This window comes from Equus caballus, chromosome 28 (genome assembly GCF_041296265.1).
Source record: "Equus caballus isolate H_3958 breed thoroughbred chromosome 28, TB-T2T, whole genome shotgun sequence".
In the NCBI taxonomy this organism is placed as follows: domain Eukaryota; kingdom Metazoa; phylum Chordata; class Mammalia; order Perissodactyla; family Equidae; genus Equus; species Equus caballus.
In genome coordinates this window covers 39818031-39835401 of record NC_091711.1, presented here as the reverse complement: position 1 = coordinate 39835401, position 17371 = coordinate 39818031, and the positions used below count along the sequence as shown (strand labels likewise).

Here is a 17371-nt window from a genome sequence, read left to right as displayed (position 1 = left end):
GGCCGGGCCGGCACAGGCCTCCTCGGGGGGCTACAGCCTCCTACTAAGATCTGGACCCACCTGGCTTGAAATGAGATGTACTGCTTACCTGTGGGGGGCTTTGGGTGGGACTCCAGACACATCACAGCAAGATGCACCTTAAATAGCCCAGAAGCCAGAAGGTCGACCCCCGGCACTATAGGGTGGAGGGCGGTTGACTGGGGGTATTCTGGTGGCAGGAATGGAAGGGTGCTGGGGCTCCAGCACAGATCAGAAGTCAGGGACAGGATCCCCAAGATCCCCAGGCTCCACGGAGCTCTGTTTGCTGGGCATGCTGGAACCCCTGGCTCCTGAGGAAAACTGAGGCCACCCCACAGTTAGAAGGATTTAGCACTTGGCTGTTTTATTTCCTCAAGAGCAAGACAGACAGGAGGTAGGGCTGCAACCCAGCTCAGCACCATGTGGGCAGCTCCCGGCCCCGTGTGCCACCGCCACCTTATCTCCTGCCTCCACTGGGTACCCACAAGTCAACCGAATTCCTGGCCTCTGGGATGTCGCCCTATGTGCCACTCGAGTTGGAGGAAGAAAGAGTCTCCCGGTCAAAGCAGAGTCTGAACAACCAGGCTGCGCACAGCTGGTGGCTGAGTGTTACCCGAGCTTCCTGCGTCCTGCCCAGCCTCAGACGGTCTTCCCCCGGCCCTCTGAGATAACTTCCTCTGGCTGCGCGCGCATGTACCACTCCACCCAGGAGCCATCATAGATGGCCACGTCGGGCTTGCCGCAGAGGTAGGCCCCAAGTGCCACATGGCAGGCTGTGACACCGGAGCCACATGTGGCCACCAGCGGCTGGGACAGGTCCACCTTCTTGTCCTGGAACAGGCGGCGGATGTCCTCGGGGCTCTTCTCCAGGCCCTCGTCTGTCAGGAAGTCCGTGAAGGGGATGTTCACGGTGCCAGGGATGTGGCCGGGTTCGATGCCTGTTGCAGGAGGGCAGGAACAAAGTGGGGGTTGGTATGAATGGCCCCCTGCACTCCCAGAGGCCCCCTCACAGCCACAGCCCGAAACCTTCTATACGCCTCATCTCTTATAGTCCGCACACCAGGAGACGCAGGCGCTCTGCACAGACATTTCCATTTTACAGACGGAGATGCTGAGGGTCAGCATCACCCAAGGTCCTGCAGCCAGCAAATTGCTGGCTGGAATCCGAACCTAAGACTCGACTCAGAGCCCCACTCTGCCACCCCGCCCCCCACCACCTCCTGATAACCGGCTATGCCTATGCGCATGGGGACAACAAAGACAAACAAGACCTCTGCCTTACTGGGGCCTACAGCACTCGCAGCCAAGGAGTTTTGATGTGGCCTGCCTGGCAGACAGGCAATCACCAAATAATTACAGGTGACATGGGTGTTACCAAAAGCCCCACGGGGTGCCATGGGGGCACATTATAAAAGATACTAATAGTAACAATACCCGCTGATGTTACTGAGGGCTCATGTTGTGCCAGGTACAGTTCTGAGCCCCGCGGCGTATTTTCTCCTTTCATCCTCCGCAAGCTCTATGCGAAAGAAATTACTATCCTCCGTTGGTACAGATGAGGAGACAAGGCACACGAAATCGCTCGCCCGAGTCTGGAGGGGGAGAGGGGCCCCAGAGCCTGTGCTGCTGACCAGCAGGCCGCACAACCTGGGAGGCGGGAGGGCCATAAAGCTTCTCTGAGAAAGCCCTGAAGGGAGAGGAGGATTCAGCCAGGTTGAGGGGTCTGGGTGGTGGGGGCTGAGCACCCCAGGCAGACGGAGTCCTTGGGGACAGAGGATGAAATCCCATGGTGCTTAGAGGGGTTAAAGGTGATCGTGGTGAAAGCCCAGACAGTAGGGAGGCCGAGGACCCAGGGGAACCAAGGGGCTGGGAGCCCCTCGGCAAGCCTGGATTAAGACTCGGGCTTCGACAGGACCACGAGGGGAAATCAGACTTCTGTCTTCAAAAGACCGTTTTGCTCGTAGCATGAAGAACCTGGGCAAGGCTGGTGACCATTCATTGAGAGGGTCAGCCCTTTACCCACATCTCTGGAAACTTGCCCTGGGCTCCCGACACACATTTCCTTTCCACCACTGGCCATTTCATTTCCACCATCCCCCACTAGGCAGTGTTACTGACATTCCCATTTTCATGCCAGGAACTGAGATTGGCAACAAAATGAACCCTCATAGTCAATGGGTCCAATTTTGGCCATTCTGACTCTAGGGCGGCTTCTTCCTCAGTTTCCCCTCACAGTGGGGTGACACTCCCACAGGGAGCTGCTGACCCATGTTGGTATCTATTCTCAGGACTTAGTGGACAGACAGCACTCTGAGTCCATGGCTGGCTGGAAGGCATCCTGCATCCCCACTTAACAGATGCAGAAACTGGGCTCAGTCAGAGTAATTACCTGGAGACCAGGCCGGAGAAAGGAAGGAAAGCAAGCTCTCAGCCCAGCATGGCCACAGTCGGAGCAAGGCTGTCCCCACACCTTGAACCCCACCAAGGCATGCTTCCTCCCCACGCTGGGCCGATGTGGCAAATTACAGGTGCACTGGCCAGTCTCAGGCTGTGGGGCGGGAATGATGGGACGGTGATCTCCTCCACTGATTCACATGGAGCTGCTACGCATACCAGCTGGGTCCACCTTGACAACAGGCCCGCTGGGTGCGCATCGTTATCCCCCATTTTACAGACGAGCAAGCATGACTGAGGTGAGCATTAATCACCTCTGTAAAGAGCCATAACCAGAGACGCACACGTTAATTGTATCACTTCCCATTTCTTGAGTGCATCCTGTGTGTGCAAACACGGAGCTGGCTGCTTTACACACTTGCTCTCATTTAACATTTGACCCCCACCACATCCTTTCTGTTCCATGTTCTGCTCCACTTCACATATGCAGAAGCAGCAGCTCAGAGATCAGGTGACCTGCCAGGTGTCACACAGCCAGTGCAGCCTGGGGGAGGGCTCTGAACCCAGGTCTGGCTCTGGCTTCCTGCCCTATGTTGCTCCATCCCCTCCCACTGGGGGCTGAGCTGCAGGACCCAACAGGTTCAAGGTGGCGTCCTTATTAGGCTGAACCATATGAAATTGCTGCCTGTGTAGGTTCAAAAACTGCTGGAGATGAGCAGTTTCATTTGGTTTGACCTAATGTCAATATTGCTCTGCAGGGACCTTCGGAATTTGCCAAACCTCTCTGAGGCACTGACTCCGTGCTAGCTACCAGCTTAGCCTTTAGGATGCACTGGGAGCATGGACCGTCCTTGCCCTGGGGCCATCTTAAACAGTGCTAGGACAGGGTGAGCCCAAGCTGCTCTGAAAGCACAGGACAGAAGATCCAACCCCGATGCCCCAACCCAGGGGCCTGGGGGATGCCATTCAGGGAGAGCTTCCCAGAGGAAGTAGCAAATTCCCTGCACTGCCCCCCGCCCCCTGAAGCGGGCAGGAGAGAAATGGCTTGGGAACAACCGCTCCCTGCGTTAAATGGACGGCCTCCCAAGTTCAGCTCCTGGCCGGCTGCTTCCTGAGACCTGGCAAGGCAGCCATTCTAAGGCTCCATTTCCTCCTCTGTACAACGACAACACCCACCGCTCGGCATCATTGAAAGGCTCACACCAAGGCGGCCACGGACCCCCCTGCTTTGTGGGGACCCCTCCCTACCTCCTACAGGGCTTTCCTGTGGGCTGTCTCCCTGGGGAAATCCAGCTCCCAGCAGAAGGTGCCGCCCCAGCCCAAGCCAGCAACCACCCTCTATTGGGTTTCTGCTCCCAGCTGGGGCAGCAACCTCACTCTCTCCTTACCGCCCTTCTGTCCTGCCCTCTGCAAGCCTTGGCCCCTGGGAGGGACTTTCCTGCCATTCAACGCCCTAGACTCCTCCTCTGCCCACCTCCATCACCCTCAGGGATGGCATAGCCCTGACCTGGCCTCATCCCTCTGGGGCTTTTCCCAAACCACCCCTCCCCTTCCGCAGTGACCCCCTACAGCCATACTGTTGGGGTGAGGCTGCTTGGGTTCTCACACTTATACAGGGCACCCTGGGTTCCCAAGGAATTTGGGGTAGTCATTGCCCCAAGCACGGATGGGGCTGGGGCAAGGATTATTGCCCCACTTGAGGATTAACGCCAGGGAGGCCCCCAGAATCCGGATCTCCCGGCCCTCTGCGCATTGCTGTTACCGTCTCGGGGCTCGGGCTCCGTGCCCCGGAACCGGCCGGTGGCGCGGGCGTCCACCACCTGGAAGCGCCGCGATTCGAGGTTCTCCTTGATGTCCTTGTACGTCTTGACGAAGGCGGGGTCCAGCGCGGCGTGGAACTCAGCGGGCGCGGGGCGGCTCTTGCCCGAGCTCAGCGGGAGGCCCTGGCGCAGCCAGTGGCGGAAGCCACCGTCCAGCAGCGACACGGCGCGGTGGCCGAAGGCGCGGAACATCCACCAGACGCGGGGCGCGGCGTAGAGGCCCTGGTCGCTGGCGTCGTAGACCACGACGTGGGTGGCGGCGCCCACGCCCAGGCGGCCCGCGTACTCGGCGAAGTGCGCCGCGCTGGGCAGCATGTGGTCGTAGGGCGACGTGCGGTCGCTGCATTGGTCGATGTCAAAGAACGCTGCGCCCGGGATGTGGCGCTCCTCGAACTCGCGGCGCGCGTCGCGGCCCAGCTTGGGCAGGTACCAGGAGGCGTCGAGCAGCTGCAGGGGCTGCCCGGCACGCGGGGCCCGCAGCGCCTCGGCCACCCACTGCGCCGACACCAGCGCGCGGAAGAGCTGCTGCGGGGCCATGGCGGCGGCGACACTGGGGCTGCAGGACTGGGCGACAGGGAGGATGTCAGGAGGGAATCAAGGAAGAGGTCGGCCCCGGGGACGAGAAACGGTGCTGGGGCTGGGGGCCGGGGCCTCATGGGAATAGTAGCTGGCACTCACTGAGTTCCTGCTGTGTGCCACTTAATCCTCACTACCTTAGGACACTGCGGGACACAGACTAGGTTCCCACTTATTTGCTGAGTAGCCTCCAGAGGTTTGGTATTGTTCTCATTGTTTCTCAGAGGACCCACTGGGGCTCAGAGAAGTGCACTAACTTGACCAAGGTCACCAGCTAAGCGTGGTGGTGCCAGCCTTCACACTAGCAGTCTGACACCAGAATCCAGACTTCTCACGGACATGCGCTCTGCAGGCCCTGGGAGCCCAGCAAGGTCAGATTCTGTCCCTTGAGCCTGAGCTTTCTCTCCTGACCTTCTTGCGGCAGCAGCAACAGTGACCTAGTGCCTCTCTCCCGCTCCCCTCCCCTCCCCCGCTGGCCAGCAGCTGAGAGTGTGCCAGCCCACCAGCCCACCAGTCCACCGTGACAGGTCAGCCCACAGCCTTCCAGCACCAGGAGGCTCCAAACGTGTTGAGCCCCTGTGCAGGGAGCCCCCAGTCCACTAGGTGCCTTTGTGCCGGCTAGAGAAAGGCAGAGTTCCCATGGGGCACATGGCTGCATGAGTGGGTCCACGCCGCACAACCCCTCAGCTGTGCACCCCCTGTGCAGAGAACAACCTCTACGTCCAGACCAGGCTGTCCTGCTGCCATTCTGTGGCGTGCTCCGGTCAGCCAGCCTTTGGTAGAGGGTGCATCAAGATGCCTGTTTTGTGAATGAGGCGACTGGCAGTTAGGGACATAAGCAAGCTCCTTACCCTTGGTCGCAGAGCTGGTCAGGGGCTGCTTCAGGATCTGAAGCCAGATTTCAGCTCCTGAGGCTGGACTTCTTCCCCAGCCCCAGGTCAACGATGACCAGGGCCTAATGAGTCCACAGTGGGATACCCTGTGCCCAGCCCCCTCCTACAGTCCCATCACAGGCTGGCTTTTAGGAACCCACTTCGTCTACACGGGAAGTGCGCTGGACAATGAGAAACTCTTGACTTTGCCAGGCCCTGATGGTAAGATGGGCCACAGGCCTGCTCAAGAGACAACAGAACTGAGGAAAGTCTGGAGTGCAGTGTGAGCAGAGGGGCCATGACCTTAGCCTGAGGGGGGAGCAGAAGGAGTGGGAAGGCTTCCTGGAGGAGGGGGAAGTCCAAACCGATCTGACCTTTTCAGGGACCCAGGAAACGGAAGCTTGACCTTCAGGATGAGGAGGCTGCCGAGGGGGCTCTGGCTGAGGGGCAATCCCAGTCTCGGTGGGGGTTCCCCACAGCTGGATAATGCTGGGAGATGCCACAGGCCGCTTCTTGAAGGACCCATTGAGAGCCACCACAGCCCCGCCCCCCCACCATTCTTGGGGCTCCTTGTTTTCTTCCCCAAGGATCCATTTAGAGTAGAAAGAACCTTGGTTTGGGAGCCAGAGGCCCCCAAAGTCAGCACAAATCCCAAGTAAGTCCGGTGCTTAACGGGCTGTGTGAGGTCCGGCCTGTTCGGCTCCTGGGCTGTGTCCATTGGGCTTCCGACCCTCACCTCTTAGAGGGAAGATGAAATCATGAATGTAGAGGGGCCATCATTATGCACTGCACGTGGCTGGTTTTAATAATCATTAAAAACAGTCTAATAAAAATCCCATTCTTTCTTCAACGTTGCTCTCATAGGTGGCCTTTGAACGGACAGCAGCTAATGCAGAATTAGGATTTCAGGATAGGGTGGGACTTCAGAGGTTGGAGGTCATCCTGCCCCACCCTCCCTGCTGGATTGGCAGTTCTCACAAGGGACTGCCGGAGGTAGAGGGTCTGGGAGAGCAGGCTGTGTGTCTAGAAGGGCAAAGGGCGAAGGGCAAAGGGCGGGGACCAGGTCGCTGTGTGCTGGGCAGGCCTGGACCACTGCAGGTGGGGATGCTGTGGGAGTGAAGGACTCCAGGACAGAAAGGACAGCCCTGGGCCCACCTCGGGATCCCCTAGCACACACCTGCACTCGGGGACGTGGGAGTGCCAGGCCGCCATCTGGGGTTGGCCCTGCAAGAGTAGGGCTCCACTGAGCCTGGGTGTTCCTCGAGGACTTGCCCAGCCTCGTCGGTCCCGGGACCCCTCTGCCCCCCGACTGCACAGCACAGAGCTCAGAGGATGCGCTGGGCAAATGTTCCCAAAGCATGAATTTTTGCAACTTCCTGTGAGAATATAATTATTTCAGAATAAAAAGAAATTTTAAAAGGAAGATGAGAAAAGCACCCCAGGCATATGGAACAGCACAGGCAGACAGCCGAGTAGGGGCAGGGGTGTCCCACCAGCTTGCAAAGAACTAGTTGCTGGATTCCCAGGAATTATGCCAACCGGTTGTTAAACACAGCCATTGTTAAAAATTAAATCATATAAACACAATTAAATAGGTTGAATTAAAACCAAAGGCAGTTTTTCAGAAGTTTGAGGCTTTGGCGCTGAGCAAGGGGAAACCAAGGCAGCCGGTGACACACGGGGCTTCAGATCTGGGAGGACAACAGGCTGCCTCAACTCCACCACGTGTCCCCAGCGACTGGCTCGGCCAGCCTCTCTCCCTGGTCTTTAAATAAGCTCCTGGCCTACCGCGCAGGCCTCTTGTGGGAAGTAGGAACACCGTCCGAGTACCCAGCAAAGTGCCTCACCAAGCAGGCCTTGACACACGTTAGTTTCATTACACTCCGGGCACTTCTTTGCCAGTTTCTCCTCCTGGAGCCTCTGGGTCAGCTGGCCTCTTTCCTTGGCCTCTCTGTCCGGCTTTATGAGTTCTCCTCCCTCCCGCCCGCCCTCTCTTGCGCCACCCGATGATCCCCACCCCCACGCACGGCTCCCCACCCGCCACTCACCCAGACCTCCCCCTGCAGGCCTCCCCAGGCTGCCGCGCACGGCCATCCTTAGGGCGAACCGAGGGGCGCGCCTTTCCTCCCAGCCTGCGGCCGCCTCCTCCGCTCAGGCCCCGCGGGGGAGCCCCTCGCCGCGCACCCCACCGATCCACCGCCCCCTAAGGACAGGCCAGCGCGACGCCGCAGCAGTTACCCAGGTCTCGGGCTCCCGGCTTCCGGGCTTGGCCATGGCCCCGGCGGCAGGGCACCCCCTCCCCGCGCCCGCAGCCGTCCCCTCCTCTCGCCACCAACCTGCGGCGGGCCAAAGGGAGGAGACTCCGGCACAGCCCACCGCTGCGGCCACTCGGAGCCGCCGCTGCCCCGCGCCTTCCACTGGCCGGGCCGGGGGGACGCCCGCGCCGCCACGCTCTGCCCCGCGCCCGGCCCGCGCCGCCCCGCGCCCCCGGCGGGTCCCCGGGGCTCTGAGAGGCGCGGCGCACTGGGGGGCAGCGCGGGGCGGGCGCGGCTGGGCGGGGACCGCGCGGGGGCGCGGCGGGCGGCGCTCTGTCCCCCCTCGGGCGGCGACGCGATGGTGTGGGCCGGCCGGGTTGTTGTGGGCTCTGGCTTTGAACGCGCCAACTTCTCCAGCGGGCAGGGCGAGCTCCAGGGCGGCGGCGAGGGCGAGTGAGTGCGGCGGGGTGGGGGCGGCGGCAGACCGCTCGGGATTGGGCCGCTGGCCAGGCCACCTGCGATCCAGGGGAAAGTCCCCGTAACGAGAGCAGGTCGGGGTGCTCCGGGAAGCCCGGACCCAACTTGGGCACAGGGCACGGAGCCGGGGCTGGACTAGCGCATTCTGGAGGCGGGCGAGCGCAGGCTGCCGCGAGGCGGTGGGCGGGTTTGCTAGAGGCGCGGACCCTCCCCCGCGCGCCCACTCCCCTGCCTTCCCGGGAAAGCGGGCTCCAGGCCCGAGTTGCCATCTCTCCCCAATCTTGAGCCTCTTTTCGCTGCTCTTTTCTGGCACGATCCCGAGGGCGAATACTATAGCTTCTTGGGCCTGTCGCCCTCCCAGCCAGCTCCCGAATGGAGCCCTCCGCAGCTCAAGCCCCACCCCCTCCTGCGCGGGAGGGACCCAGGGAGGGGCGGAGCAGGCTTGTCCTGGGGAAACTTTGAACCTACCCCACTGCACGCCCCAGCCCCACGGGGTTGCTGTAAACAGGTGCGGCAGGGAAAAAGCTCGTCCTGCCAGGCCCCACTCCACTGCACATACAGCTTCATTCCAGTCTCTTTCCTAGTTCCCATCCGCGCCAGGTGACGTGCAGAGCTGAAAGCATGGTTCACCAGGTCCTCTACCGGGCGCTGGTGTCCACCAAGTGGCTGGCGGAGTCCGTCCGGGCTGGCAAGCTGGGGCCTGGCCTGCGGGTGCTGGACGCGTCCTGGTACTCCCCCGGCACCCGCGAGGCCCGCAAGGAGTACTTAGAGCGCCATGTGCCCGGCGCCTCCTTCTTTGACATAGAGGAGTGCCGGAACGCGGCGTCGCCCTATGAGATGATGCTGCCCAGCGAGGCGGGCTTCGCCGACTACGTGGGCCGCCTGGGCATCAGCAACGACACGCACGTGGTGGTGTATGATGGTGACGACCTGGGCAGCTTCTACGCGCCTCGGGTCTGGTGGATGTTTCGTGTGTTTGGCCACCGCACGGTGTCTGTGCTCAATGGTGGCTTCCGGAACTGGCTGAAGGAGGGCCACCCGGTGACATCTGAGCCCTCACGCCCAGAGCCGGCCATCTTCAAAGCCACACTGGACCGCTCCCTGCTCAAGACCTACGAGCAGGTGCTGGAGAACCTGAAATCTAAGAGGTTCCAGCTGGTGGATTCACGTTCCCAGGGGCGGTACCTGGGAACTGAGCCAGAGCCAGACGCAGTAGGTAGGTGTCCCAGAGGGTGGGTGGTCCCTGGGGAGTCATGCTCAGTGGAAGGATGGGGAGTAAGGATGTCTGGGACCCTCTCCTGTTTTGCCCTCAGTTCCCCCCATGTGGGTCTCAGTCTTTCCATCTGTAAAATGAGAGGTTAGAGCTAAGCCTAAAGGCTTTTTCAGCTCTGATGCATGAGGACCTGCGTATGTGTTCCCATAGCTATGTGCGTGTTCCCATAGCTACACGCTAACAAGCAACCTAGCATCTGTATGGGGTGGCATCTGCAGAGAGGACTGGTGACACATCCACCCACATCCGTGCCCAGACACTAGCTCCCTCATGCCCAGGGCTGTGTCCATGAGCCAACACATGCATTGCTACACAGAAGGACACCTAGCTTCTCAGGGCCTCTCCAGCTCCCCAGAAACCCTTATGGACATCAACAATGCCCTTCTCCCAGCACCCCTCCCTCTGCAGCTCTCCGGGGCCCCCCTGACCGTTCCAAACAGCTGCAGCCTGCCTCAGAGCCGTAACAGCAGCTGCCATTTCATGCTAAGCCCTTGACGCTGCATTATCTCATCTAACAAAGCTTAATATCCCCATTTTAGACGGGAGGACTCTGAGGTGCCAGGACATTAAGTTCTCACACAGTTAAGTGGCAGAGTTGGGATTTGAACCCAGCACTGCCTAGTTTCAAACGAATGCTCTAAAGCAGCATGCACCACCATTCTGCCCCACGCCCAGCTCCCAGGCCAGGAGGGAGCCCCTCTGCCAGGCATCGGCAGGGAGTGGGCTCCGGAGTCCTCTCCTATGGACAAAGGGGAGGCTGGAGGTGGGAGGGGCCTCAGGAGAGGAAACGCTGGGTTCTGGAATCTCCTAACAGAACCGCAGAGATCTCACCCTCGCTCCTGCTGGTTGCCCTCCAGCCCCTGCCTGGGCACCTCTGATGGCCAGGACCTCACTGCTCTGGGGGCCCCTGGTGGTCCAGGCTGCCCTGAGCCCCTGGGGTGGCTGGCACTTCCTGGGGCAGTGGCTCTGTCCTCAGTCGACTGCTCTGGGGAATCTAAGTCCTGTGCAACATTTTGCCTAACTTGTTAAAAAACGTCTCTTCCTTTCTGTGCGGGGAGGGGGGGGGGCACCGAGAGGAAGGGTCCGGTCAAGGCTGCTGGTTAGCGGCAGGGCAGAGCAAGGAGAGCGCCGGGCTCTGCCTCCCCATCGTGCTTTTCCCAGGCCCCGTGTTTGCCTTGCTGGGCTTGCTGGAGGCCTGGAGTTGAAGATCCAAGTTCGTTGGGCACCTTGCAGAGACTCCTGACGCAGAACTCCAGCAGCCCCCTTGGGCCCTCTCTCCTGGGGACTTCGGCTGCCGCTGTGGGAGGAACGGGCACTAGTTTCTTCAGCTGCCTCCCAGCTTGCCCTGCAGCAACCTGAGAGTAAGAGGAGGGAGAGTGTGCAGATGCCAGGCCAGTCTCCCCGCTCCCATTGTAGGGCTCAGAGAGGGGCAACAGCCTGCCCCAGGAATGCCTCCTCAAGCCCCAAATTCTAAAGTCCCTCCCCCAGTCCCCATCTGGAGTGCGGGGATCCTGATTTGAGCTCAGCTCCTCCTTTGTGGTGGGACCTCAGTCTAATTGCTTGGCCTCTCTGGGTCCCTTATAAGAAACGAGAAGAGTGAGGCCCCCCCCCCATCCGGCTGTGGGTTTATTTCAGTGCAGCAGTGGCTGGAGGAGTGTCCTGAGAACTGCAAAGGCCAGGGCCACCGGGAAAGGCCTGGAGGACATGGCACTTCCCTCCCTCCTTCTCTGAGAGGCTCTGCTGGCCTCCTGCACGAGACATTTGGATGCAGAGGCGCACCAGGCTCTGCTGAGTTCGTGGTCCCCAGGTTGGGCTGGGATCTGGGAGGTCCCCCCGTGGGCTTAACGGTCCAGATGTAACACCCAGGGGAGTGTGAGTGGCAGGCAGGCCCCAGGCAGCCCTGGGAGGAGTGACCCCCAGGAGGAGCTGGATGCGGGGCCTCAGAAAACCGCCAACCCCTTCTGCTGACCGTAGGCAAGCAGCTTCCCCTCGGGCCTCAGTTTCTCTGCTCCGGTGCTTGTGGTCCTGTTCATGAGGGGTGCAAGGTGGGAGAGTCAGCCAGACCTGAGTTCATGCCCTGGTGTGGCACTTTTGTGTGGCCTCAGGCGAGTCACCTCACCTTTGAACCCTTCTCCTTAATGAAAGGAACCCTGTGCACCTTCCAGGAGCTGTGGGGGAGGAGAGAACGGAGGTGGGAGTTGATCCACTCAGCATCTTTCTCAACCTTATTCTCCTTTCCTCCCCCCTCGGGGTCAGTGAGGGTGAAGAGGGAGGGTATTGGCCGCCTAATGAGCACTTTCATTTGTGGACTCCTTTATGCACATCCTCTCCTTGCCACCTACAGCGGCCCTGCAGGGGAGGCAGCGGGTCGGAACCTGTCCCACATTGCAGGTGGGGATGGGAGCACAGAGTGGCCAAGACGTAACCCCAGTTGGCAGCCATCAAAGCGTGGCTGTTTCTCAAGGCCACTGCTGTGAGCAAACACAGGGACAGGGGAAAGGTCACAGCTCCACGGTGCTGGTGTCCTTTCATGGGATCCTGGGGCCCCTCTGCCTGTCTCTCCCTCCTGGGTCGGGGGCTGCCCACTGGGGCCACCTGCACTGGATTCCTTAGTGGCTTTAGGAGGAAAGCAAGAAAGAGCCAAACAGGCTTTCCTGGCCTTGAAAACTCAGCTCGCTCAGTGACCTGAGGGATGTCTACTCACGCACTTGTCTGGCATCTTCTTGGCCAGAGTTGGACCACAAAGTCCCAGACCTCTGAGCGGCTGAGGAACCTGAGAGGTCATCTCATCCATTCCCGGCCTCGGCCCCCTTTCCCAGCAAGGCTCAGGGTGGTCAAAGAACGCAGTCTTTGGGGTGGGACAGACCTGAATTCACTTTACACACCTTTGCTGTGTGTCCTAAGGCAAGTCACCTCACCTCTCTGAGCCTAGGCTCCCCATTGGTGGCAGGAGGATAATCTCCCCAGCTTTGTGAGGATTGAGGAAGATAAAGTTCTTGAGATCATCATTGTCTGGGCACCTGGTGCCCGAGATTATGAGCATGGTGGCCTGCCTGCTGGGGGTAGGGAAAGCCACGAGCCTGCAGCTGAAGCTGGATTTGGGAGAAGAACGGTAGGAGCCCCTGGCTTCTGGGCCCTGTGTGTCTTCCCTCCGGTGGCTCTGCTCCAAGGTTCTCTGGGCCAGGTTCATCCGGCCTTCCCCACACGCAGGCAGTCAGTTCCTGCTCATTTGAATTCTTCAGCCAGGGCCTGAGCCCCTGCTGGCAGAGATGGAAGGAGGACCCCTCCTCCCGAGGCGGCCGAGTGTGGGGGGCCGGAGCCTACGGGACCCCTGACTTCTTTACTCGGCAGAGGTGCCTTTGATGTAACCAGATGGGCTGTTTCATCGGGGGTGGGGGACGAAACAACACAGCATTCAGGACTGAACGACCGCGGGCGCTTTTGAACGCACTTAAATCCGGCCCATCGTCTGGATGCCGAAACATTTTGAAGTTGGGTTTCTTGGCAAAGAACACCCTCGAGGCCAACACATCAAGTGTTCCTCACTGCCTGGGTCCGCACACGTCCCATCTCAGATTAGCTTCCAGACAAAAAGATGAAATCACAACAGGAGGAAATCGCTGTAATTTTCTAAGTGGGGCCATCTGTTCAATCGAAGGCCAGTGAATTCCGGAACCCGCTTTGAACGTGGGGAGAGGGGAATGGGATGTGGCTCTGTGACTGCACGTCGACGGTGTGCCAGGGTCACTGGGGTCTTCTCCCTACGGGAGCTGACTTCCCCACAAGCCTGAGGGCTAGGGGGGTTGTCTCCCCACTTCACAGATGGGGAAACTGAGGCTGAGAGGTGCAGGGCCAGCATGGCTGCAGACTGCCCTACTGTGTGCCCTGTCACTCTGGCCAGTTTCTCTCCCTCCCACTGCCACCCACACTGGTCCTGCCTTGCCCCGTGGTTCGATTTAATGGGGTGGTGGGGAATTTTGGAGGAAAGGGAGCCCAGAGAGACGCCCAGAGCTGCCTCAGTGCCCACTGCCTGGGTGGGGGCTGCTCGAGGAGGAGAGCAGTGACCTGGGTCTGCCGGCGCTGGACCGAGGCCCTGACCCCGTGGGCAGTGCCAGCTCTGGCAGCGGCCCAGTCCCCTGTGCCCCACTTACTGACTGTTCTGGAGCCAGATTTGGTAGAAGGGCCTCACTGGGTGCAGAGACAGTTCCAGCGTGGACCCCCGAGCCAGCCTAGACCCTCATTCTGCTTCCATCCAAGCCTCTCAGGGTTGGTAGCAGGGGCCTGTAGGGCCTGCACTGCCCCCATTCTCACCTGCCCCCCAGGGTGGGTGGGCTGGCCTCAGGACTGAGAAGTGACATGACTTGCTTAAGGTCACCCTGATGGTAAGTGGCAGAGCTGGGATTTTTTTTTTTTTTTGGTGAGGAAGATTGGCCCTGAGCTAACATCTGTTGCCAGTCTTCCTCCTTTTGCTTGAGAAAGATTGTCCCTGAGCTAACATCTGTGCCAGTCTTCCTCTATTTTGTATGTGGGATGCTGCCACAGCATGGCTTGATGAGCAGCGTGCAGGTCCACACCCAGGGTCCCAACCCACGAACCCCAGGCCAGGGCAGCAGAGTGTGCGAACTTAACCACTCTGCCACCGGGCTGGCCCGAGAGCTGGGATTGGAACTTATGTTTAACACCAGGTCACATGCTCTTTCTACAACTGTGTGCTTAACAGGAACCCACGGGACTCGGTTTGGTCCTGGGTCTGTCTTTACCTCTCTGTGTGGCCTTACGCGAGCTGTTTCATTCTGCTGAGCCTCAGTGTATTTGTCTGTGAAATGGAGTGACATTATACGTCATGAATTATGTGGCTGTCCGTCTCACACCTGTCTTCCTTGCTAGACTAATTCCCCTGCGAGCCCGGGCCATGTCTCTCCCTTTCACCCCTGTGTTCTCAGCAATGGGCACAGCACGGCATATTTGCATTTATCATCTTATTTCCTCTTCTCAAGAGCCCTGTGAGATAGGTACGTACCACAGAGCCCATTTTACAGATGAGAACACTGAGGTCAGAGAAGTGAAGTGGTTTGCCCAGGGGAAAGGGCAGTAAATAGTAGAGCTGATACTCACACCTCTCAAGCAGGTAGGATGGTGGACATTCCTCCTTCAAGGCTGGTTTTGGGGGAGGGGACACTCTGTCTTAAGTCGTGAGCACTGAATGTAGGTAGGGCCAGGAATAAACTGAGCTCCAAGAAGGGCAAAGACATTATTTTTATTTGCGCAGCGCTCTATCCTTATATCCAGGACAGGTGGCAGCCTCTGGGCCCCACTCGCCCCCACCCCCGTGTTCCTCCTAACCCTGTCCTGCCCTTTGTCCTCTGCCCCTGCCCAGGACTGGAGCCAGGCCACATCCGAGGCTCGGTCAACATGCCGTTCATGGACTTCCTGACGGAGGACGGCTTCGAGAAGAGCCCAGAGGAGCTCCGTGCGATGTTCGAGGCCAAGAAGGTGAACCTCGAGCAGCCTCTCATTGCCACCTGCCGGAAGGGTGTCACTGCCTGCCACATTGCCCTGGCCGCCTACCTCTGTGGCAAGCCCGACGTGGCCATCTACGACGGCTCCTGGTCCGAGTGGTTCCGCCGGGCCCCGCCGGAGACCCGGGTGTCCCAGTGGAAGGGCGGGAAGGCCTGAGCGGTGGGCTCTCCTCCCACGGCCCGTGACTCCCGTGCTTAGTGACCCCAGCGTGACCTGCCACTGGGTCATGCTCTCCAGCAGAGGAGACTGACACGTGGTAGGATTGCTGTCAAGCCCCCCTTCCCCTGGCAGCACTGGAATAAACTTGGCCTTTTCCCAGGAGCTGTGTTTGCCTGTCTCTCCCTGGTTCCATCCTTGCCCCACCCTTCTGTCTCCTTCCTGTTCCTTAGACCCCCACCGAGGAGAGAAACCTCCGTGGCAGCCCCCAGCTGGGGAAGCCACACTGAAGACACCACTCGATTATTTAGTTTTTGCAAAGGAAGCCGCTTCTTGTCCCACGTCAGGCGGAGGGTGCTGGGACCTACCTGGAAGGGGTACCGGGAGGCCAGAGAGAGGGGAGACCACGGCTAGCCAGGCACCAACCCCTCTGCCAGGCCAGCCCTCTGGGTGGGCGGGATGGGACGGGGGGCAGCTGGCCTTCCAGATGGGCGTTCAAAGAGGTGTCACACAGCAAAGGCCCCGGGGCCTCTCCGAAGAGGCGATGCTCAGAAGCAGCCCACAGGAAGGTGGACTCTGCCTGGGTGCCCTTCCTGGCTTAGAATAAGACCCTTTTATTCTGGGAGCGATGGGGCAAGGTGCTGGAGAAGCAGTTCAGCGCCCGGGGAGGGTCTTAGAGCTCGGGCGGTGTGATGTGAACCAGGAAGCTACAGGAGAAGAAAAACCTGGTGGACCGGCCCCATGTGCCTGGCTTTCGAGCTTCCCAGAAACATTTCTCGAAGCCCTCCTTTGGGGCTGTGAGATGACTCCAGACCCCACCTACTGGGGATCCCCTGCTCCTGCCGTCCAGCCTTCCTGGGTTAACACACGGCCCTGGAGGGCAGGGACCGAGTCCGGCCGTGCTATGCCGCAGCCTCCAGCTGGACATCGGGGCAATTGGGCGCTCAGTGAGAGCTGAGGAGGCTGGCTCAGGGGCTGGTGTGTTGGGTCGGGGGCTGATGGCCCTTGGGGTCTGCAGTGGAAGAGGGCTAGAGCCTTTGGTCTTCAGTCTGGGTGGCTGTCCCCTTTCACCTCCATGCAGTCCTCATGCCAGCTTTAGGTCTCTTACTGGAGCCTTGAGGGGCCAAAGAGCCGGCCTCGGCGGATGACTCCTCCTCCTCGCCCTCCTCTTCCTGCTCCTCCAATCCCAGAGATCACTTGGTCAACACGTTTGTTTATTGAGCACCTGCTGTGAGCCGGGCGCTGGTGCAGATGCTGGGGACACGGCAGTGAATACAGTCACCTCCCCACTCGCATGTGGTTTCCATCCCACTGGGGGAAAGAATAAATACGTATCTAGTGTGTCAGGTGGTGACAAGCACTATGGGAGAAAAGATGGGGGATTGGGGAGTGGGGGGGTGGTTAGGATGATTTTGTAAAGGGTGGTCTGGGAAGATGAACAGAGTGCTGAAGGAGGTGAAAAAGAAAGTCATGGGCAAAGATATCCGGGCAAAGAAAGCTTCAGCAGAGGGAACGGCTATGCAAAGGCCCTGAGGCAGGACTGTGCTTGGTGTGGTCAAGAACCAGAGAAGGCCAGCGTGGCTGGGGCCAAGGGAGCCATCAGGAGACTGGGAGGAGCTGAGGTCAGTGAAAGGGGTGGGGGTGGGGGCATGGATAGGGCCTTGCAGATAAATGGAAGGACTTTAAGGTTTTACTCTGGTTGAGGTGGGAAGCTACCAGAAGGTCTTGATCTGAGAGGTGACATGATCCAACAAAGGTTTAACAGAATCGCTTGGCTGCTGAGGTGAGAAAAGACTGTAAGGGGATCTGATGGACAGACTCCAGGGGGATCCCCATGAGATCCACCTTCTGACGTGCACGCCCTAAGTGGTCCCCTCCCTTGAGCGTGGGTGGGGCCTGTGACTTGCTTTTAACCAAGAAAATGTGGCCAAGGCGATGGGATGCTGTCTGAGCTCAGGCTGCTGTAACAAGTTTAAATAACAGACGTGTATTTCTCACACTTCGGGAGGC

The 17371-nt window shown here is 59.6% G+C and overlaps 2 protein-coding genes across 10 annotated transcripts; one reads left to right on the top strand and one right to left on the bottom strand.

The window, feature by feature from the left end:
* Positions 1-356: 356 nt before the first annotated feature.
* MPST (mercaptopyruvate sulfurtransferase) lies at positions 357-8230 on the bottom strand. Of its 9 annotated transcripts, none has more exons than XM_070254272.1 (4): positions 8017-8039; positions 6858-7056; positions 4175-4796; positions 357-956 (listed from the first exon to the last, which is right to left on the bottom strand). In XM_070254272.1, exons 2-4 carry the CDS (start codon positions 7038-7040, stop codon positions 658-660), a joined length of 1104 nt encoding a protein of 367 aa, XP_070110373.1. In that variant the 5' UTR covers positions 7041-7056; positions 8017-8039; the 3' UTR covers positions 357-657. The 9 variants fall into 9 exon arrangements, with proteins under 9 accessions (XP_070110373.1, XP_070110375.1, XP_070110376.1 ...); XM_070254274.1 differs by having other exon boundaries at positions 7919-8038; XM_070254275.1 differs by having other exon boundaries at positions 4175-6418; positions 7919-8025.
* A 5-nt stretch (positions 8231-8235) lies between these two features.
* TST (thiosulfate sulfurtransferase) lies at positions 8236-15526 on the top strand. The gene is made up of 3 exons (XM_023631286.2): positions 8236-8388; positions 8997-9628; positions 15063-15526. The coding sequence occupies exons 1-3, from the start codon at positions 8294-8296 to the stop codon at positions 15359-15361; spliced, it is 1026 nt and encodes a 341-aa protein (XP_023487054.1). The 5' UTR covers positions 8236-8293; the 3' UTR covers positions 15362-15526.
* Positions 15527-17371: the final 1845 nt, after the last annotated feature.